General features: G+C 39.1%; 2 protein-coding genes across 3 annotated transcripts in view; both read right to left on the bottom strand.

Moving 5' to 3' along the window:
* shisa9a (shisa family member 9a) overlaps positions 1-17,398 on the bottom strand; it is a 736,130-nt gene that overhangs the window by 715,023 nt on the left and 3,709 nt on the right. The gene's annotated exons all lie outside the window — the stretch shown is intronic.
* Positions 1-17,398, bottom strand: part of trrap (transformation/transcription domain-associated protein) — a 93,425-nt gene that overhangs the window by 6,184 nt on the left and 69,843 nt on the right. For both annotated transcript variants that reach the window (XM_077201122.1, XM_077201121.1), the window contains exons 61-65: positions 15,311-15,512; positions 12,613-12,774; positions 6,830-6,920; positions 6,526-6,725; positions 5,432-5,693 (exon numbers count right to left, since the gene is read on the bottom strand). In XM_077201122.1, coding sequence (XP_077057237.1) covers positions 5,432-5,693; positions 6,526-6,725; positions 6,830-6,920; positions 12,613-12,774; positions 15,311-15,512 — 917 coding nt within the window. The remainder of the gene's footprint in view (positions 1-5,431; positions 5,694-6,525; positions 6,726-6,829; positions 6,921-12,612; positions 12,775-15,310; positions 15,513-17,398) is intronic.

Below are 17,398 nucleotides of genomic sequence, written 5' to 3' on the forward strand. Positions count from 1 at the left end.
GCTGTAGAAAACAAAGTCTCTGCTCTCTGACCTGTGAATGAGATACACAGTAGGCGGAAGTTTTCTGCACCTAATAATGCTCGGGTGGTGGAGGTGGCCAAGCGCTAAAAATACCCCCCCTCCCCCCAATCGGCCGTCTGCCTGCGATGATCGCTGTGCAGCAGTCTCCGGTGAATTCTCTACTTTAAATTCCATCACAGAAATGCCTGACTGAACACAGTGTACAACACAACAGGAGCCCTGAAACAGCGTTGGCCCCGCAGACACGCTCCCGCTTTAGATCAATGTAGACAGCAATGCTCGAGAATAGCATAACCCCACAAAGGTAAAACAAGCGTTTCAGAAAAATAAACACCACTAGTATTCTATCACAGTACTTTTACTAGTATTTTTTACCCAGCACTACATTATTACTTTCAATACAAAGGTACACAATTTAAGCATTTATTTAAAAATGTATCTGTATATTGGTGTTTGTAAAGAAAAACTAAAAAAAATCTCCAAAAGTATATTCATGAAAAAATTATTTACAATATTAAAATGTTATGAAATGGCATTATGACCCCCATATATTTGAAACAAAAATAGCAAAGAGCTATGAGTATGGAGCAAATGTAACTCAGTTTTCAGTGTAAACAGAAACACTGATTCTAATGCCAGCAGCCATTTCACCCTGTAACCCAAGACTGGTCACCCACTGAAGCTAAGCAGGGTTGAGCCTGGTCAGTACCTGGATGAGAAATCTCCTGGGAAAAAACAGGTTGCTGCTGGAAGAGGTGTTAGTGAGGCCAGCAGAGAGTCCTTACCCTGTGGTATGTGTGGGTCCTAACGCCCCAGTATAGTGATGGGGACACTATAATGTCAAAGCACTGTCCTTCGGATGAAATGTTAAACCGAGGACCTGACTCTCTGTGGTCATAAATAAAAACAAAAAATTTGCAAGATGTCTTTCAAAAAAAATAAAAAAGTAGTAGGAGTAGGGGTGTAACCCCGGCATCCTGGCTAAATTTGCCCATTGGCCTCTTTCCATCATGGCCTCCTAATCATTCCCATATACTGTATATAGGCTACTGATTGGATTTATCACTCCGTCTCCTCTCCACCAATAAGCTGGTGTATGGGGGTGTTCTGACGCAGTATGGCTGCCATCGCATCATCCAGGTGGATGCTGCACATTGGTGATGATTGAGGAGATTCCCGCCTTCCATGTAAAGCACTTTGAGTACCCAAAAAAGCACTATATAAATGTAACAAATTATTATTATTATCATTAAAGGACTCTTTCCTTTTTCCGCATTGTGACGCTCTTGTTCGGTGTAGACAAAATTGTTATGCCATCACCCAATCAGTATTAAACCACAGGAAGATGTCAATAAAATAGCTTGTAAACAACTTGTCATCTAACATTACATTTACCTCAGGAAAATTTCCTTATGTCCATAGTACACACCCATTTATATATATATATATATATATATATATATATATATATATATATATATATATATTAAATATACATTTTACTTAAAATATAAGCAAATTTATACATTTTACAATTTTACATTTTCATTAAAAATAATTGAATTTTGTATAGTTCAATTTGAACATGTTTATGTCTTTAATATTAGTATGACGTTTTCTTAAATTGGTCAAATATTCTTTGAGTGCAAAAAACATTTAAATGAGATCTCATCAAAAGTTATTAATGTATTTATATTTTTTGCAAAAAGAAAAGAAAAAAAAGTCTTAGGGCAGCCCAGATTATGATAAACAATAACATACACCTGGCTTGCACGTGATTGGTTTTAAAGATTTTTAAAAAATGGTGCTGAGTGTTTGTTTGGACTTGTGTTGGAATGGAGAGGTTGGGAGGAGAAACTTTTAGGGAAAAGGAGAGAAGGATACAGAGATTGAAGAGGCTGTGTGCTTTGCTGGTTCCCCTCCAAAAACTCATTCCCAGTAGAGCGCGGTGTCAGGTGAGTAAAGAAGACTCGGGGCGCGCTGGCCACGCCTCACTGCACAGAGAAAGCTGGCACCACAACATCGGTTTTACACCCTCACACTCTTAACAGTCCTCTAAGGCCATGAACACACACACAGGCCTCCGGATAGAACTCAATATGAAGCAAACAAGAACAGTAGCTCCAGGATTCAAGGTTTACTGAGGTGGAGAGACTGTAGGTGGACATGGAAGGAGTGTAAACATATTCTGCTCTCCTGAGCAGAGGACAGCTGATGGGGAGTTTGTTTTAACATACGCCTCGGATCACACATGCTCTGCTTCCTGAGAGCCAGGTGTACACTGCGGGCACTGGAAGGTTATTGTCGGGCAATGTGTACAAAACTGGCCCCAGGAAAGAGCCGTGGCAACTTCTTCCGCACTCAGAGAGATTTAAAAAACAAACATCTTGGGGGGGGGGGGGGGGGGGGGGGGGGTGAAGGACATTTGGGATTTAAAGGTAAAGTCACAGAAAAAAACACAGCATTCGGTTCCTCACTAAACGTAAAACAAACACACAAACAAAACAAAAGGAGACTGATTAAAATGTACATGGGTAAAAGTGGGCCAGATAATTGGGTAACAAGCTCAACCTGTGGGATGAGTTTGGGGAAAAAACAAATTGTTGAAAAATGGAAGACAGGTGGAGCATTTGAAAATTATGTTTGCCATTTTGTTTGGTATCATAAGTGACAGAAATTCCACACTTCCCCTTAACCTAATGAAACTAAACAACAATCAAATTTTAAATAAAAGTAATATTACAAAATACAAAACATTTAGCAAATTACCAAAAAATGTTTTGTACTTTTTTCCTCCAAACCAATCCACACATAATTGGCACGTGTAGTGTTTTTTTTTTTGGGTAAGCATGTTGACTTAAAGCTGTGTAATTTCTTTACAGTCAACAGCACCTTTATACACACAGTTCTGCCCATAGTCATCTTCCCATTAAATCTAATCACATGGTTCACAGAGCCAATTATTCTCTGAGTCGGTCTGGTGGAGAGGCCTGTGGTTAACTCTGAGCAGAAGTGGTTATGCAGAACAGAGACAAGAACGAAAGCATGTGTAATTGTGCACAGGGGACGTGATCCTTTAAGTGTGCTTGCCTGCAGTTTAGACTTCTGCTGACACTTCTGCGAGAAGTCCACGTGTGACAGCTCATTCTCAAAGAGTCAGCTGACTTGAATTATTTTATCTTTGTCAATGATATTCAACTACATTTGAAAAAACAGCATTCAGAACGCACCAAACTTCTTTAATTTGCCATTTTAAATTGAAACAGAATAAAGGTGGGGGTTGATTTTGAGATTTGATTGGATCAAGAAAATCCAGCTATAAAGAGGGTTCCCAGACCATGACCAATTAATTTACATGATTTTTCATTGGATACGAATCTTAAGTTAATTTTATAGAGATTAGAATCACAAGACAAATTTATACTATCAAGTGTTGTTGTTAAACTAAAACGAATAATTTTTTTTCGGTAATTTAAATAAAGCTGAAATGGCAACTAAGTTAAACTAATAAGTTCAAGTTTAACTTAAGTACTAAAAAAATACTAAATTTTTTTAATAGAAATATTTTATATTATAAATTAAATAAATTCAAAAACGGATAAAAGTGACAAATGGCACAAAATTAAAAACAATTATATAAGCGAATACTAAATATTAATAAATACCATTGCAATACATGAAAATAACACTGATTTTGACTCAATAAATTTCCATGACTTTTTAGAATTTTAAATCTCACTTTTGAAATTACTTGATGTTTCTAAGTTTTTCATGACTGTAGGACAGTGGTTTTCAAACTTTTTCAAGAGCGACCTTTTTTAATTGACACGACCCTATTCTTAAGCCAAGCATACAGAATACAATGGGGCTAATTTGACTTTATTCTCTTTTAAAACACCGTTGTGCACAGATGGCACAAAAATTCAGCTCAGCACTTTTCGTAACAACCGCTTTTGATGATGCACGTGCACTGGCTCCTCCTTGACACGATCACAACGTATAGTTGATTCTGCACTAATTTGATCTAACTACTAATACAGGGATGATGCTAATTAACCGGTTAACTATTAACCGATCGTAAGAATTTTAACCAATTAATAGCCTACTATCATTTGCTGCATGCTTAAAAAATACACTAAGAATATTCCACAACAAATTCTTAAAATTTAATGATATTTAGAACAAAACAATAATGAAAAAAAAACTATATACAATACAAGCCAAAAATATAATTTAAAGCGAAAGTGAAAGTAAGCGGTGTTGGGCCCACGTAACACTCTCATTCAAATCAAAATATTCCCATATCCGCATTGTATTTGGATGCTAAACTATTATTTATTATAGGCTTGGTACTTCACACACGTTCCAATATTGACGGAAAAAAATCATCACTCTTCACATACGCAAAAATGTGTTTGGAAACATCCCAGTGGAGCAGTGCTTACAGTGAATGGCACGAATTGTACTACTGACTATTTAAACAGAGCAGTGTCAATTTTATATGTTAGGTTGACAATTTTATTTTGATAATGAACAGGCAGCGATGTCAAGATTGCAATGCTGGAATATGTTGTGTGTGTGTGAGTCGTGTGTTACTCCTTCATTTTTTTCATACAGGACATCATTCGAAACAGCAAAGTGTTTACTTATATTTGTGTACACTCGCAATAAAACACAACATTTCTGGAACTCATTACCACCCAAACTCAGAAACATCGATTCATTTTCCCACTTCAAATTGCAACTCAAAACACATCTGTTCAAATCTCACTTGATATCAATTGCTCTGCCTCTTTTTGTTGTTTTTAATGTTTATTTATTTCTGGTGCTTTTAAATGTCTTATGTATCCCTGTACGGTGTCTTTGAGTGCCGAGAAAGGCGCCTTTAAATAAAATGTATTATTATTATTATTATTAACATTGTGCTTTTGTAAAATAAAGAAAACAAACAAACTGCTGTCTCGGTTTCCTTTCCGTCAACTTGTTTGTGGAGCACCGCGCCTCACAGAAAGGAACCAAACTCAGCAGCATACTGTCGCAGTTTTTTCTTTCGTTTTATTAATCTGTCAATTAATCTGTCAATTATTTAAATAGCCATTTTCACATGTTTCTTTTATATAGGCCTATAGACTATGATTTCATGAAAACAAATTTTTTTTAAACAAATTTTTTTAATGTAATTCCATTTTCCTTAAATCATCCTGGCGACCCATTTTTTAAGTCTCGCGACCCTCGTTTGAATACCGCTACTCTAGGAAGACCCTGTATAATTTTTCAAACTGCATACAAACTCAGATTCAGATGCAAGAAAATTGCATTTTTTTACTTGGAGGTGGAAAAATGTCACTTTGCTGAAAGATATTTTCCTATGTAAAATAACATGCACAAGAATTGAATTGTGTTTTCTGACCTGTGGTGAACTGGCCCTTCATCTTCTGAAACACAGGGTCTTGAGCGGTGGCTTGAGCTCGGCGGGCAAGGGACTCTGAGGCAGCGCTGGAGAACATGGTGGACACATTAGAGACATTCTCCAGGCCCACGCCAAACGTGCTGACCAGCTTTTTCACAAAGTTGAGTGTATGTGGAGTGATTTTAGCATCAGACACAGCTCCGCTCTTTTCGAATGCCACAGAATAGCATTTCGCCAAGCCCTGCTGTAGCTGCCGCAAAACCTGGGGAAGGAAATGAGGGAAAGATGAGAAACCAAGGATGAATGGTTAACCAGTTTTTATCAATTTACCATGAAGGATAAAACTATTTCCACATATTCAATCCAATTTGCCATTTTGATAATACAAAAAATCCTTCAGAGGCGAATATGTTCACCAGAGATCAGTAAAAGCCTGCCTCTACCGGTCTCTGCTGCAGAGATTAAGCTTAGACTTCAAGTGAAGAAGATTTACCATTAACAGACAAATTTAGTCTGGGACTACACTTCATCAATGTCTGGAAAATTAAACCCATGTTTTACTTCACTGAGCTCTCTCAATGCCAATTTATTTCATCCTCCAGTTCTCCTTGCTAAACTTTCTTTCCACGCCCTTTTTCTCTCCTCTTCTTCGGCCGTTTGTCGCCGCGTGTCCCCACAGGAGTGGGGCTCTTGAATCCCTGTCCAGTCTCGACGCAACACCGCATCAGCCCTGTCACAGCAATCCAATCTCCACACATTTAGTCTACACTCCCCTCACCCATCAATCATGACGAGCCCCTCGCCAAAGCCCGATTAGCACTGAAGCGCCAATGTCCACCTGCACTGCAAAACCACTTTTCAGCCTCACTGAGCCCCAATCGTTCCCCTCTGTCAGGTTTCATCTAGTCAGCCGGCTCTCTGAAAACAGCTACGTGTACGAGAGCATGCGGCATGAGACTAAAGAACGTAAGCAAACCGGACAGAAAACGCATTCATGTCATGTTTAACTTGCGCTTGGGGCTGATGTGCTTTAAGAGGTAGCCACTCACCTTTGGAATACAAAAACTCTCTCTTTAACACATAAAACCACTCACCTCTTCATGCCAGTTCTCCCTGAACCAGACCATCTGGTCCACGATGCCCTCCAGAGAGGAAAGAAGGGTGGGGTGGAGCTCACGCTGCATGTGCATGATCCGGCTGCAGCGCCACATGGGAGCGGTGGCACGGATGGGACCTGGGTCAGACGCAGAGTGGGCTTGGGCAGTCGCTGAACTGGGCTGCTGCTGGCCAGAGTCTGAGGAAAAGTGAGAAGCAACAGCACATGAAGAAAAAAAAAGTTGTCTTCTGTAGAACTTTATATTGTTGGATATGAATGTTCTGAAAAAACTACAGTCATACCGCTCTTGTAGCGCTCCCTCTGCTCGATTTTCAGCGTCAGGTACAGGGTTCGGATCGGAAAGTACACTGCTTGAGGGTAGACACGTCCCACCTGAGAGAAACAGTTGCAGATTACATTTCAGATCGTCCCTGTGGGCTTGGGTCAGAGCGAGAGTGAGAAACGTTGTGCTGACATGTTTTGAAACTTCTCTATGATAGTGCAGGCTTTTGAAAATGAAACCGTAGGGGGAAAGCAATGAGATGGACAAACATCAAGGGCAGATTAAAACCATGGCTCAATATGACACTCACTAAAAGCTTGTCAAACTCGAGTGTACACTTTCTCCTTTTCTGAGATCTGCTGTGTCCTTGAACAGCATTACAAAAAGAAGGCTCAGGATTTTAAATGCTTTAGCCCAAAAGCTCATGTTTTTTCTTAAAATTGCAATGATACATTGGCACTAAGAACAAAAGTCTTTAATTAACATTAACACAGAGTTGATCATGCGTAATATCACAGTAAAGGCCCGTTCACAGCAAGGACGATAACTATAACGATAAAGGTAAAAATCTTTATCTTTTTATATTGTAAAATTCATAAAGATTTTTATATTGTAAAAATCATTCTAAATATAAAAGAATAGCAGAGTCCACACCACAACTATAACGGCACAGAGAAACAATATCGTTGGAATCAATTTTTCGTAACTTTTTTTTTCCAGCTGATGAATGATAAAAGCTTTGGCAGCCAATCAGAATTCACCCTGCTTTTTAGGGAGCTTGAGCATTTAAAGTGGAAGACGCTATGATTGCAGTGCATGCTTAGAATAAACAGAACAATAACGTGCATTGGTGTGGACACTAATATAGTTGTTATAGTTACTGATGTATAAATCATTATAGTTATCATTATAGTTGTCACTATACACACACCAGTGGCGGCTGCTGGTCTTCAAAGAGGGAAAACTTATTTTCTGCCTACATCATAAAAATTGTTCATTTATTTATAGGCCTACTTAAATATATACTGTATGAATGAAAGAACAAACAATCTGAAAAAAAAGATATTAAACTCGACGGAGGAAATGTGGGAATTAGGTTAAACTGAAACAAGGAATGTGGTGTATAATTGTGTGAAATGTATGATGAAACTTGGCTAGCAATTACGCCAAGCAAATACCAAGAAATAGGTTACAGCAGTTTGTCTTTCGACTACACTTGCAAAATCCGCGGTGGGACAGAACTCGAATAGCATCAGCGTCAGCGACGTTTTATAGTAAAAATCGCTGTCAATCAAAAGGAGATGCAGTCTTTGGACAGACCCTCCAATCATCACGCAGAAGCCCGGAGTCCAGGCCCACCCACTCCTCCATTCACCCCAGAGAAGCTGAGCGTCCGTGTGCGGGGCATAATCGCAGATCTAATGTCTAGTTTCGAAGCACTGAAAAAAACTGATCAAAGCAGCCCCATTGAAGTCAATGGACGCTAGGCTTCAACAGGGAAATGCACTGTGACGCTCCGGGAATGAATGAGAAGGAAATCGAGTCAGCCGACCTGCTATATGTAGCCGATTCTGAACGAACTCGTCTTAGAGATGAACGTGTACTAACGCATTTGTAGTCAATAAAATGTTAACACAATAGTACATATTTGACCATTAATTTTTTGTCATTATAGGGGAAGCCAAGCTTCCCTTGCAGTCTTAATAAAATCCCCACTGTCACACACACACACCCATATGTATGTACATATACAGGTCCTTCTCAAAAAATTAGCATATTGTGATAAAGTTCATTATTTTCCATAATGTAATGATAAAAATTAAACTTTCATATATTTTAGATTCATTGCACACCAACTGATATATTTCAAGTCTTTTATTGTTTTAATACTGATGATTTTGGCATACAGCTCATGAAAACCCAAAATTCCTATCTCAAAAAATTAGCATATGATGAAAAGGGTCTCTAAACGAGCTATTAACCTAATCATCTGAATCAACTAATTAACTCTAAACACCTGCAAAAGATTCCTGAGGCTTTTAAAAACTCCCAGCCCGTTTCATTACTCAAAACAGCAATCATGGGTAAGACTGCCGACCTGACTGCTGTCCAGAAGGCCATCATTGACACCCTCAAGCAAGAGGGTAAGACACAGAAAGAAATTTCTGAACAAATAGGCTGTTCCCAGAGTGCTGTACCAAGGCACCTCAGTGGGAAGTCTGTGGGAAGGAAAAAGTGTGGCAAAAAACGCTGCACAACGAGAAGAGGTGACCGGACCCTGAGGAAGATTGTCGAGAAGGACCGATTCCAGACCTTGGGGGACCTGCGGAAGCAGTGGACTGAGTCTGGAGTAGAAACATCCAGAGCCACCGTGCACAGGCGTGTGCAGGAAATGGGCTACAGGTGCCGCATTCCCCAGGTCAAGCCACTTTTGAACCAGAAACAGCGGCAGAAGCGCCTGACCTGGGCTACAGAGAAGCAGCACTGGACTGTTGCTCAGTGGTCCAAAGTACTTTTTTCGGATGAAAGCAAATTTTGCATGTCATTCGGAAATCAAGGTGCCAGAGTCTGGAGGAAGACTGGGGAGAAGGAAATGCCAAAATGCCTGAAGTCCAGTGTCAAGTACCCACAGTCTGTGATGGTCTGGGGTGCCATGTCAGCTGCTGGTGTTGGTCCACTGTGTTTTATCAAGGGCAGGGTCAATGCAGCTAGCTATCAGGAGATTTTGGAGCACTTCCTGCTTCCATCTGCTGAAAAGCTTTATGGAGATGAAGATTTCATTTTTCAGCACGACCTTGCACCTGCTCACAGTGCCAAAACCACTGGTAAATGGTTTACTGACCATGGTATTACTGTGCTCAATTGGCCTGCCAACTCTCCTGACCTGAACCCCATAGAGAATCTGTGGGATATTGTGAAGAGAAAGTTGAGAGACGCAAGACCCAACACTCTGGATGAGCTTAAGGCCGCTATCGAAGCATCCTGGGCCTCCATAACACCTCAGCAGTGCCACAGGCTGATTGCCTCCATGCCATGCCGCATTGAAGCAGTCATTTCTGCAAAAGGATTCCCGACCAAGTATTGAGTGCATAAGTGAACATAATTATTTGAAGGTTGAGATTTTTTGAATTAAAAACACTTCTTTTATTGGTCGGATGAAATATGCTAATTTTTTGAGATAGGAATTTTGGGTTTTCATGAGCTGTATGCCAAAATCATCAGTATTAAAACAATAAAAGACCTGAAATATTTCAGTTGGTGTGCAATGAATCTAAAATATACGAAAGTTTAATTTTTATCATTACATTATGGAAAATAATGAACTTCATCACAATATGCTAATTTTTTTAGAAGGACCTGTACATTAGTGATGCGCAGATAACGGTTATATCCGCAGACACTGTGGATAATCTGTGGGTTGGGGGGGGGGGGGGGGGGGGGCAAGTAATAAAAATATAACATTAACATTTATGAAAACCAAGCAATGAAAAAAAGCATGTCATTAAGACTGTAATATTAACTTAGCCTACCTGTCGAGGAGAAAGCAGGACTTCAGCGTCTCTTTTGAAATCTTTCTCCTGCATTAGTTCTTTCCGCCTGGAAAAAGCTATCCCGACATTGACATTTTTGTAATCTCCGGTCACGTTTCCTTTTACGTTTAAATTTGGACTTTTTTGGCGACGAGGATTTCTTCTCCTGTGGCTCGGCATATGTATGCCATTAAAAATAACAGTGCAATGCAGCCTTTTAAACTTGCCGGGGCAGTGAAGCGCCTCTCACTGCTCTGCTCCTCCGTTTCTGCTGCTTTCAGTCACGTGACGCTGGCTCTGAACGAAAACGCGTTATGGAACGCGTTTGCCTAGTACTTTTCGACCCTCTCTGCTTTTATAGTTTTTCAAGATGGCGAAACGACATGGAAGCCTCTGTTTTTATCATAAAAATTTTATCATCTCAATATTTTCTGGGATTTTATCGATAATGATAATTTGACGATATTTTGAGTGTGTTTGAGTTAGCAGGCTTAAAACTGCCGTTGACAGCTGACTCCTAAAGTTTTTGATATTTTTCATATTCTGTGTGATGGTCAGTTTATAGCAGTGACAGAAATGATCTTTTCCAAGAAGTTTAAATGGATTTTTACCTTTTATGGGCTTTATGACGCATTTTTGTAACTAAATGTTTGCATCATCTTGTGTGTCAAATTCTTACATTTAATCAATTAATTCTATTAGAATATTAAGACACAATAGGGCTGTAACCAATTAAATGAAATCAGTATGAATGGTACCTATGGTATGTTTTTGAACAATTGGAAACCTGTTTGAAAACTGTAAGTCTACTTCACATATTTTGAAGAAAAAAAATGTCTGCCCCCAGGCTCTATACTTTAAATCCAACCAACAGAGGAGTCTGACTCATAACCCAATCTTTGGATCCTTTTATTGTTATGAAATAGTCCCAAAAACATGATTATCAACGTGTTCCTCTCTTCTTTCTCTCCTGACACGCAATATCCGTGAGGGGTGTTAATGTTGTCCGCATCAGTGTGAGGGGAGATGAAGACAAATATGAAGGCGGCAGACAGCGTTCCTTCTCAAACCACCCGCAGCCCCTCTCAGGTCTCACAGCACCCAGCTCAAGCAGGCCATTAGTGTGGAAACACGATCTTTGTCAAGCAGACGGCGGAAAACAGGCTGGCCTTTAGGTGTAAAGAGACACCTCTGAGTCCAGATGGGCTTTTACATGAAAAGCAGCCACGGCCAAGACCTTCTGTTAAGAGCTTGTTAAGTATCGCATTAAAAATGAACGAGGCAAAAGGGGAAGAGATCACCCCTAAAATTGGAGAGAATTCTCGTCATATTTTAGGGTGTGCGAGTGCTGGCATGTGATGGGTGTCTGTGTGCGTAAAGGTGTTGAGTTTCTCGCCTCGGTTTCATCTCAAGGCACCCAACAGCTCACCTTCATCAATATTTCATTAAACGTTTTTAAAACATCCCGCCAACTGGAGCACAGCTAAATAATTCAGAGCCCGAGATAAAGGTGCTCCATCCGCTGGAGATTCCACTTGAAAATCAAGAGTTTTACAAAACATCTAACTTTCACTCATCATCCTTGCCTTAGATCAGACCCCAAAGATCCTTCAACAAGGAGACTTGTCATCCCTAAAACAGCCTTGACAACTCCATTAATTGAGATTATGGTGTGCAAACATATCCATTTCATTGGGTGCTTATCAGGGGCTCAAGTGTACTTAATCTCAAAGTGAAGCATTTCCACTGCACGGGTGCGTCAGCGCTGAAATGGAGAGATTAGAAGTCGCTGGTCTGGCATGTGTACGTGAGAAAAGAGGTGGTCGAGCTGCATGCAAAACCCGTTTGGAACGTGTCAGTGAACGAGAGGGGGATTTAACCGTCATTTTATGTGGGTTAAGAACACAGAACTCTCTCCTCCATATCTTTTTTCTCCCTCTCTCGTTGAGCCCTTGGAGCAGCGGTTTCCTCTTTGAAGTTCAGGAGCTTTTTAAATGGCTTGGAAATAATACTCCATCGAGGAGGAAAAATTTGTCTCTTGTTTAATTGGTGGTTCTGTTCCCACAGTTGGAGAGTGTTTGATATTAACCCAATAACAATGCTATGCACAAATAATTAAAAAGGGAACCCGTAGAACTATTAATTTGACAAAGAGGGGACTGACTGAAGACTGTCTCTTATTAAAGACCGCAGAAGAAATTAATCTTGATTAGACAGATATATCAAGCATGAATGTACTGCTAAGAAAAGGTAATGTAGTGTGGAATCCAACCTGGCTTATGAGGTTGAGGAGTGGTTTCCCCTCTGAGCCCACCAGACACGTGAGGAGCTGAGGGATCCAAGCCAGCCACTGGATGGGCGGCACTCCAATGCAGTATTTGTCCACAGCGTCGGCCAAGGTGTTCTTATCGTCAAAACTCAACAGCCACAGCACCTGAAGAAGAGAAACAGTCTCTTTTGGTAATAGTTTTGATTTTATAAATCCTGCTGCAGGACAATTCATATCATAAATACATGTTTTATGTCTAGAGATATCAATAGAAACACCCAGGATTTATGTAAAATAAAGAAAAATTACATTGACATTTTACTTGAACAAAATTCATTTTATATTTAATACCATAGACATTTAAAATGAATAATACATTTAAAATAATTATAATACACAGTCAAATTGGCAAAGGAGGGATAATTTATATAAAAACAACAGGCAAACTTTCTGTAAACACTCACTAAAATGAGACAATTTGTCTTTTTATTTGCATTAATGTGCAAAATACCTCTTCATGAAGACATACATGTAGTCACTAAAGTAATTTAAAAAGTCAAGTCTCCAAGTCAATTTTTTTTTCAATCTCTGGCTCAAACATTCATAAGAAGTAGGTTTGGATGAAAATGTTCATCAACCTGTAGGACTGAACGGGTAACGTTTTCATTTTAAACTAAAACTATGTCAGCGATTGAAGATGAGGCCTTTAGCTCCTTGAAATACCTACTCAAGGGCTTAATGGCTTGTAAAATCATCTCGGCCACTTCACTCCAACCAGCTGCTGCCTTTTCTTGCTATTGTTGGTGGGGCTCTGGTACAGTGGCCAGTAACAGATAAACCGTCCTCTTAGCTGAGGCCTGATGGAGACATTAAGCACCGGACAGCCCGGACCACATGGCTTACGGATAATTACTGATAATCAGCGAGCAGCTACTCTCATTAATCACGTGTAAACTACGCCACCGTCTCTGAAGCTTCAACGACCAGCAGCACTCCAGACACAATCTAAAGTGCCCCTTCAATCCCATGCTGAAAAAAAGGAAAAAGCTAAATAGAGCCGTTTGATCTAGCGTACAGTACTCGACAGAGCAGACTGCCATGTACATACTATCCATACAAAACCCATCATCTAGTCTAATAATATAATTACATCCATCATTGGAGGTTCATCAGTCTGAATGCAGTGCATCCCCTCGCCACAGCTGCATTAATTCAGAAATGGCACACAGTGACGGATATGCCCCCCATTTAACAAAGCCATCAGAGCAGAATGGGTTTACTGGACCTCAAATGAGCACTGAGTTTGCCTGTGTTTTATGGTAAATGGGTTTAATGGTAAAACTAATTACAGACCTGTCAAAAAACAAGCTACCCTTTTATGACATGCTCTGTGCATCTCCGCCAACCATTTTTGCCAGTTATAACAAGTAAATCACTAAGCGCATGTTGTCATCTAGATCAGCAATTCCCAAACTGTGGTCTGTTAAAATATAAAATAATATTTTTTTACCTTCATTTTACCAGAAAATCCCCATAAAAAAACAAAAAGTAAAAAGAATTTGTAGGCCTATATTGATATAAAATTTAAATTAAATTGTCAAGTTATTGTGCGATTACTAAAATAGGCTAGTGGCGCTCGGCCGTGATGTTCAAGATCAGTGCCATTAGAACCACAACATGGATCGGTGGATAGCAACAGGTTTTCTGAACAGAAAAGCGGCAGAGGTAACGAAATGTTTATAAATGGAATGAATAAGGCCTGTTATTATTTTAATTTCCAGTTAGTTTCTTGATATCGTGTTTCTGAAATGTTTTGCGGATGTGCTGTTAAGTGGACAAACTCAAGCTTACTTTTTGAGGACTTGTAAAACTCTGAAGATTAATAATCCCCTAAAATCGCCAAAGGTTTTGAAAATGTTGACACTATCCAAGTGTTCTTATTACTGTATAGATTTCATACTCCATTGCTATGGAAATAAGCCTGTTGTTCAAATGAACCTGATTATGCCCTCGGCGCTTGAGTAAATAAAAAAATAAAATATGCGGCAGCCGTTGTGTGCAGTAAACTTTCTTTTAACAAGCCTGTTGTACCGATGTGATGACCAGTTATAGTTTTAGTGCTAGTAAGCCTATTTAGAGGTGCGGATTAATTCGGGTAGGACTGTGTGTAGACATATTTTATTATGTGTATTATGAGGTGGTCCATGAAAACTCTTGATTACAAATAGTGGTCCACACACACAAAACGTTTGAAAACTCCTGAACTAGATTAAGCAGTATGATAGGCCATTGATCAGTAGTTCTAGATGTTTTATTGGTTGGTTTATGCAGCTGTCTCATTGTTTTAAAGGGTTAGGCTACCAGTGTTATTACAATTAACGAAAACTAAAACAAAATGTCTTTATTCATTGAAAATAAAACTAACTGTGATTTACTGAGAATTTTTACGTAGTTAAGAATTTTTCAATTATACCATTTGGCGCATTAACTATTGGCAGCCTTATAAATAAGGTAAATAATGCTTTTCCTGCTTCTCTTCATAGGTGGATCTCAACCACAAGATAATGATAGAGAACAATGATAGAGTACTGTTTACCTATTTAACAAACATTTGGGTGCATGATTTTATACTGACATTGTCCTCATTGGTGGAAGAAACCTGGACAACTCAATGAGGTCAGCAAGAGAGAGGAGATCTTACCTTGGCCAGGTATTTGCGTGACTTGCTCTCGTTCTGATGGCGGCAGGCGTGTAGGTAACAGGTAATGGCGGAGACGCCAAGGTGGGGCTGGCGGTCTTTGACAAATATGTTCTCCAAGTAGTCTCCCCACATAGCCCAGGCTTTCACCAGAACATCATGCATCTGCACTGCCGCAGAGAATGCCTTATTTGCTTCCTCTGACCTGGTAGAAGAGAGAGATAAGTCGAAAAATTGAATGAGCGGGGAATGTGTCAGTTCTGATCATCACAATCTTGATTTCTCAAGAATGTAAAGAATCTCAGTCATTTGGAGGATTATGCTTGAGTCAGTAAAATATATGCAAATGGTACACTGGTAAACAGGAGCCATGTAAAATTGATCATGATTACATGCCCAGTTTGAGGAGTATCTGATGGAAAAAACTTGAGAAACACAATTACTTCAAAAAAAAAAAAAAAATCCAGCTGGCCAGCACCTAACTGAAATTAGCTGACTGGGTGCAACATTTTTGTTTCATCAGCCGTTTTAGAGCTTTGACAATTTGTCCCCCAAGAGCATCTTTTCTAGGGCCCTTTTATACAAGCAGTTTAAGAATAGAAGTTTAGAAAGCCTCGTAAAGAGCTTTATAAGGGACTGAAAGAACTGGATGGGACACATAATCTGTGCTTGAGGCCTCTGTCCTTACCATCACCATCTCTAAATGTTACCCAACGACACACCTACTAAACCAATCACATATAATGGGAACTTTTAATGAGTATGTGGCAAGCAACAGAATAACACTTGATTGCAATGGGAGTCTGGGGAGGCCAAATCCACTGAAGCGTCTCGTCAGTCGTGGACATGTATAATATGTTTCTGCTCATGGCCTTTGCTGAGAGTCAGGCCTGGAGAGCAGATAAGTCCCCACGCCCAGTCAAGTGTCAAACATCTTCCTCCGACAGCTCTGCTGCTTTATCAAATCCCTACGTTAATATTCATAGAGAGTGAAAATATAATGATTACATTAGGCCCTGCTGAGGCTGGGGGAAACTTCTGCTGATCACAGAGATTTCAGAAATTGCTATTGAGTTAATTATTCAGCATGTGTATTTAATAAGCTATTTCAATCCAGTGCCAGGCTCTGGGCGCACCATCAATTCACCCATGATGAGGAAAAGAACAAGGCCTATATGAAGCTAAGATGTTGCAAAAAAACAGGTTATCATCAATATAGGTTTATTAGATAACGACATGATGGTGTTTTGTTCTGGATATTAAATTATCAATAAAATGCAATTCATACTGACAATGATTTGAATTCACCTCATCTATGAAAAAAACTGAATTAATTCAATTTGCTATTATAATAGTTACCTTAAATTGGCAAGTGGTTTTGTATTATTGTAAAGAACAATTATAATTATATGCAGTTAAAACTATTTAATTATATAATTAAAGAAACCTTTAAAATTTTGTAAAAATTATCATAAATAATATAATTAAATAAATGTTTGATTATATATATATATATATATATATATATATATATATATATATATATGTTAGGTGTGTAACATGGCCATTCATTATTCTTTTTATTTTGATGGCCCTGAAAAAAAAGACCTATGCAAGAGTACATCTGTTTACTGCTTAGTGCTTAATACACTAAAGGAGGCTGTACTGTACCAACGACCTCAGTCAGGACTAAATGCCACTAGGTGGAACAACCTGTAATTTGCACTAGTGTCTGTTCAAAATAAAAATAAAAAAACCTAGCATTGTGGATTCTCATTATTTATTAGTTGCTTATTAGCATGCATATGGATATTGGTTGTTTATTATTATTAAATGCCTTATTCTGCATGACCTTATTCTACATCCCTTAATCCTACCCAATAGTTAAACTTAACATCCTTGCTAACTAATAAGCAGTGATTAGGGGTTTATTGAAGCAAAACTCATAGCTAATATTTAGTTAATAGTGAGAATTGGACCCTAAACTAAAGTGTGACCATTTTTCCTATTGTACCGAACGTGTATCGAACTGTGACCTCAAAACAGAGGTACGTACCAAACCGTGACTTCTGTGTACAGTTACAACCCTAA

Source organism: Siphateles boraxobius, unplaced genomic scaffold (genome assembly GCF_051911475.1).
Source record: "Siphateles boraxobius isolate OS27281-9 unplaced genomic scaffold, OSU_SipBor_1 46, whole genome shotgun sequence".
NCBI classification, from domain to species: domain Eukaryota; kingdom Metazoa; phylum Chordata; class Actinopteri; order Cypriniformes; family Leuciscidae; genus Siphateles; species Siphateles boraxobius.